Source organism: Octodon degus, unplaced genomic scaffold (genome assembly GCF_000260255.1).
Source record: "Octodon degus isolate 3935 unplaced genomic scaffold, OctDeg1.0 scaffold00113, whole genome shotgun sequence".
In the NCBI taxonomy this organism is placed as follows: domain Eukaryota; kingdom Metazoa; phylum Chordata; class Mammalia; order Rodentia; family Octodontidae; genus Octodon; species Octodon degus.
The window spans coordinates 8,281,905-8,288,070 of NW_004524689.1; the positions used below are offsets into that span (position 1 = coordinate 8,281,905).

A 6,166-nucleotide genomic window follows, 5' to 3' on the forward strand; every position below is an offset into this window, starting at 1 on the left:
TTTCTTTCTTCATCCTTCCCTCTCCTTTCTTCTCTCTTCCTCCTCCTCCTCTTCCTCTCCCTCCTCCTCCTTCACCTTATTCTTTCTGGTAGTACTGAGGAATCAACCCAAGGGGACTCGACCACTAAGCTACATCCTCAGCTCTTATGTTCTATTTCTCAAGGACAGAATCTGCCATGTAGTCCACACTGGCCTCAAACTTCTGGTGCTCCTGCCTCAGCCTCCCAAGTAGCTTGGGTTGCAGGCTGGGAAGCAAGCATCCTGGGCTCCTTTGTTCCCTACCCAAGTCTGTGGCTCTCACGGGTGGGTAGTCACTTCCACAGTCATGTGCAGGGGGCCTTGGGAAGGGAAGGGAACTCCAGCAACAATTTCTCCAGGTGGAATCAGGAACTTATGGAAGGCAGGACGTTGGGTGGTCAGTTGTGGAGATTTTGCTGAAAGGTGGGGGTCTGTGGCCACCCTATGCCATCTCCATGAGACTGGGGAGGGGGACTGTCACTACAGGGTAGACCAAAGTGAGGAAGCTTGAGGGTCCTTGGGCCACTCTGGGCTCAGAGAAAATAATTGACCCACCTTTTATTTATTCATTTTTAAAGCAGGGTCTTTCTGTGTAGCTCAGGCTGGGCTTGAAATCACAGTCTTTCTGCCTGAGCCTCCTGGGATTCTGGGAGTGTAGGTGTACGCCACCCCACCCAGCTCTGCCTCATCTTAGAGCTTAGGAGTGCTTGCCTATTTCTCAGCCCTGGTTTCCATATCTGAAAACATAAAAACTGACAAATGAACCCTTTACCTGGACCCTACCTGCCCTGTGCGCTCACAGTAGAAAGACGCGTTGACTGCAGAACAGGAGAGAAGAAAACACCTCGGAACGGGAGGCATTGGGTCAGACAGTAGTTCTGTGCCCACAAGGGGCTAGCTGCAATGAGGCTTGTGCTGCTCCTTTATTTATTTTGTGGTACTGGGCTATGAACTCAGAGTCTCTGCACTGAGCTGCAACTCCAGCCTTTTTCATTTTGAGACAGGCTCTCATTAGATTATAAAGTTGCACTATAGGGGCTGGAGAGATGGCTCAGTGGTCTAAAGCACCTACTTGAAACAAGCTTGGCAAAGCACAGGGACCTCGGTTAGATCCTCCAGCACCACATGCCAGCCAGCCCGCCCCCTGGTGGGCTGAGCTGGCCACACACACACACACACACACACACACACACACACACTCTAAATAAATGTAATAAATAAAAATAAATAAATATTTAAAAAAAACAAGAATTTAAGACTTAAAAAATAAAGTTGCACTATAACCCCAGCACTCAGGAGGCTGAGCCAAGAGGATCACCAGCAGCTTGAGGCTAACCTGGGCTATATAATGTGAGTTCAAGCCCAGCCAGAACCACATAGTGAGACCTTGTCTCAAAAACCCCCAAACAAAAGAAAGAAACAAACAAACCCCCAAACAACAACAGTAACAAAAAAGTTGTAAAATTGTCCAGGCTGGGCTTAAACTTGTGATGCTCCTGGCTTTGTTTCTCAGAGTTCTGGGACTGTATGTGTGTGCTGCTATACCTAAATTCCTTTTTTCTTTTGATAGCAGTGCCAAACACTTTCTCCACGCAGAAAAGTTGCAAGGGTTGCAGGAACACTTCCAGGTTGATAACCAAATACTCTATTCTGTCCATGAAATGGAATAGCCAGTCCATTTACCCATCCGTTTACACACCTATCTACGCACTCGCCCATCCACCCTCTTATTAATCTGTCCATCTACCCATTCACCCATTCAGCTGCCCATCCACCTAATGCCAATTTACCCATCCACCTGTATACTGACCCATCATCCAACCATTTATACATCTATCCATCCTGTCACCTACCCATCTACCTACCCATCAATGCACCCCATCCGCTCATCCATCTATACATTTACTTGTCTTCCCATCCATCCATCCATCCATCCATCCATCCATCCATCCATCCATCCATATGTCTGTCCTTCTATCCTCCTCACTCTACCCAGTTATCCTCACACCCATCTACTTATCCACCCATCTACTCACCCATCCATCCATCATCCATCCATCTATACCCCATCCATCCATCCACCCATCTATCCTCCTGTCCATTCTTCTATCTTCCTTCTCATCCACCCAGTCATCCTTACACCCATCTACTCATCCATCCATCACCCATTCATCTATCCATCCATCCATCCATCCACACCCCGTGTATCCACCCACCCACCCATCCATCCACACTTCATCCATCCATCCATTTGTACCCTATGTATCCATCCATCCATCCATCCATCCACACCTCAGCTATCCATTCATCCATCATCCATCCATTCACACCTCATCCATCCATCCATCCATTCATCATCCAGTCTTCCATCCATCCACATCCCATGTATGCACCCATCCATCCATCCATCCATCCATCCATCCATCCATCTTCCTTCCACTCATTTGTTTTGCAGCAAATACTTATGAATGAGGATGAGGGGAGTGGTTGCTTTCTTTGCAACCTCCTGATTCCAAGACTCCCTTCCAAACAATCCCTAGGGCACGGGATAAGGTCAGGTTAATGTAGTGTCAAGAAACTACTATTGTGTCACCTTCCCTTAGAACATGAGGATCCCTGCAGGTTCCTAATCTCCTGTGGGTGCCCTATTTCCGGAGCCCAGCTGTGCTCCCCACCCCCAGCCCTCGTGGGGCCAGCAGCAAACTCCCTGAAGCCGGGAGTGGCCCTTCCAATCCGGGGCGGGCCATTCAAACGGCAAGGGGGAGCCTCGGGGCCGGGCTGTCCTGAGTCATCTCTGCACGTGTTGGCCCCTTCTGTGCAGCTAGTGGCCCCGTTCCTGGAAGCGGCTCTGGGCAGCGGCGCTCCTCAAAGCAGTCGGGGGAGGGAGGATTGAGGCTGAACCTGGAGAAGAGGCCGCACTTCGGCAGCGACTTCACAACGCGTGGCCCGCTACCGGCTGCCGGTGAGGCGCGGGAAGGGAGCTGCAGGCGCCCGGGCTCAGAGCACCCAGACGGCGCCACACGTGCGCGCCTGCACCCTGCCCGGGATGCGCGCCCTCCGAGCTGCCTTGGCACTGTCGCTCCTGGGGACGCTCCAAGCCTTCCCGCAGGTAAGGGGATGACAGACGCACGGGAGGCGCCTGAGATCTATCTACACAACCCAGCGTGGCGCTTGGGCACCGGGCGGACAGCTCCCCACCTTCTCTCTCGCTGCGGCGAGCGGTGCCGGTGACCCGCAGGGCCGGCCTGTGCAGCGTTCCCGGGCGGGAAGCTGACTGAGGCTCGTGAGGCCCCTAAGCCGAGGCTGCTGACGTGGATTCACTCGGCCCACGTTCGTGGAACTGAGGGCAAGAGAAAACGGAGAGGGCCGTTCATCCCGTCCGCAGGTCTGCGGTGTCCCGGGCAGATCTGCGGAGTCCCGGGGACTCTGCCAGCCAGGGTGACATCTGGCTCTGCTAGGCTGTGGAGAGCCAGGGTGAGAGCCTGGTGTGGCCAGGGGAGGCCCCAAGAAAGACGTTTCGGAAGAGCTTTAGGAAAACGGACTTCCCCCTGCCCCGCACGGAGCACGGGTGGGGATAGTGGGTGACCGGGCTGTGATCCACCCCCGCAGTAGAGCCCGGACCGCGAGGGGGAAGGAGGGGAAGGTAGAGCAGCAGGTCCTCTGGGAAGAGGCCACCGGGTCCTGGAGCTCAGTCTTGTGCCTTCAGGGGACGAGAGGGGCAGGCAGGGTGCAGAGGGAAGTCGCTCTTTTGCAGGGGACCCCAGGAGCCCTTCCGTCTGTCCGGGGCAGTGTGGGACCCCACCCTGCAGATGGCAGAGGCAGCTCTTTGTGTTGCCTGGAGAACCCCCATCCCAGATCCCCATGCCTGTGTCTGGGGGACACTCTGAGTTTGGAGCGCCAGGAAGTGAGAGAGATGAAAGCAAGGAGAAATGTGAGAGGAGCTGGGGTGGGGGCTTGGCGTCTGGTGGCCGAAGCTCATGCATTTCTGTAGAGCAAGCCCCCTTCTTAAATTAAAAGAAAGTGCTATTTAGCCGGGTGTGGTGGTGCTCCCCTGTAATCCCACCACTCAGGAGGCTGAGGCAGGAGGATCATCGAGAGTTCAAGACTAACCCGGGCTACAAAGTGGGCTCAAGGCCAGCGTGAGCTATATATCAAGACCCTGTCCAAAAAGGAAATAAATAAATAAATAAATAAATAAATAAATTGGGGCCAGGGAGATAGATCTGTAGAATAAGTGCAAAGCCCTGAGTTCAATCCCCAGTTCCACCAAAAAAAAAAAAAAAAAAAAAAAAAAAAAAAGTAATATAGTGAATAATACAAAATATGTGAATCTATGCCTAAAGCCACAAAGTATAAATGCTGCAGATAAAGCTAAGTTCCTCGACACTTCCTCATTCCGATGCCTCCGTAGATGTGACCGTTATCATTTTAATATTTCCTATAGAGGACTTTTCCCTACACACCCCTCTTCATACGGCTGCGTACAAATGCCTGGGCTTTTCTACAAACCCCAACCTGCAGTATGCATGCTACTTGATTAATCTTTTACAATTCTGCAGTATCTCAGAGAAGTCTCCCCACTGATATGTACAGATCCTCTGATTAATTGAAGGTGCAGGGTAGTATTCTCCCAAGTCAAGGCTAGGGATGTAGTTGGGTGTTAGAGTGATTGCCTAACGTGCATGAGGCCCAGGGTTCAATTCCCAGCGAGACGTAACAAAAACCCCACAAAAAACCAAATTGGGGGGTTTAAAAACTATTCCTGATGAATAAGCAATAAAAATGTCATCTCATTATTTTGGTTTTTTTGAGACAGGGTCTCACCATGTAGCCTAGGCTGGCCCAGAACCCTCAGCAATCTTCCTGCTTCAGCCCTCCAAGTGCTGGGATTACAGCGTGCACCGCAGCATCTGGGGATTTATTTTCTGTTAGTTTGCTCTTGTAATGTACAGCCCTATGTGGATGCTTTGGAAGAATATGGGGGGTCCTTTCCTTGAGAAGAATCAGAGAAGAGGGCACTCAGGGTGCTGAGTGTAAATTCATTCAAAAGAAAAGAGGCCAGGGAGATGGCTCAGTAGGATAAGCGCTTGACTGGCAAATGTAAGGATCTGAGTTCAATCCCCGGTTCTGCAAAAAAAAAAAAAAAAAAAAAAAAAGACCACACTGGGCAAGCTGCCTTCCAGGGGACCTGGACCATGCGCCTTCTGGTGGCTGTGCCTGAGTAGCAACTTCCCCACATCCTATCTGACACTTGATCTTCTCCTAGTTTGTGTTTGATGACCTTGACACGCTGTTCTTATTACCTTCATTTGCATCATTCCCGCCCCCCCGCACCACGCCCCCTCTCCTTGCCAGGTATCTGGGGAGTTCCTGATGCCCGCTTCTCCCTGGGCCCCTCGCACCTCTTGCATCCTCCCCTTTCCAGGAAAAGCCTCCACTTAGGGCTTGCGGTTCTTTCAGTCCTCAGCCCTGCTCTCGGCGCCAGCTGATTGGGCGAGGCTGCTCTCGGTTTGCAGCTGGATTCCGAGGCAAGAATGTGTTCTCTCTGATGTCGCCCCCCACCGTCCCCCTAATAGAGGTTTTGTGATGCAGCTGGGAATTTGTCTGGCAGCCCAGGAATTGTTCTGGCATAAATCAGGCGAGAAGAATTTGTTCTAGCATCTCCATCCATTCCCTCCAGGGACCCCCGGCTGGGGAAGGTTTGCACCTTTCTGCAACCTTGCACTTGGTTCACTTAGAGTTCCCCAAGCGCAAGGTCTCCCACCTGCCTGGGGCTGAGGCTGCCAGGACCTGCTTCCTTTGTCCTGGATCCCATCTCCCCCCAGTGGAACGGGGGCGGCTGCAGTGGGGCTGCCTTCATGTGGCTTCCACTTACAAGCTTGGCTGCTCACTCTGCACAGTGGCCTTGAAGCAGGGAAGGCTGGCTGGCTCGCTCGCTCACTCGCTCACTTGCTTTCTCTCTTTCCTTCTTTCTTTTTTTAGGCTTTCTGATTCTGGGGGGAAGGTAACTTTTCTGCAGCAGGGGGCAGAATTTACAGATACAGCAGGCTAAGGATACCGGGAGGAGGCAGTGGAGGTTGGTGGAGGCTTGTATCCTCCCCTCCCTTCCTTCTTTCTTCACTCCTCCTCACCCTCCTTTTCTTTCTTT

The 6,166-nt window shown here is 52.0% G+C and overlaps 1 protein-coding gene across 1 annotated transcript in view; it reads left to right on the top strand.

Moving 5' to 3' along the window:
• Tnfrsf8 (TNF receptor superfamily member 8) overlaps positions 1-6,166 on the top strand; it is a 74,048-nt gene that overhangs the window by 5,546 nt on the left and 62,336 nt on the right. The window contains exons 5-6 of the mRNA XM_023699395.1: positions 2,840-3,127; positions 3,272-3,403. Of these exons, the coding sequence (XP_023555163.1) occupies positions 2,840-3,127; positions 3,272-3,403 (420 nt within the window). The remainder of the gene's footprint in view (positions 1-2,839; positions 3,128-3,271; positions 3,404-6,166) is intronic.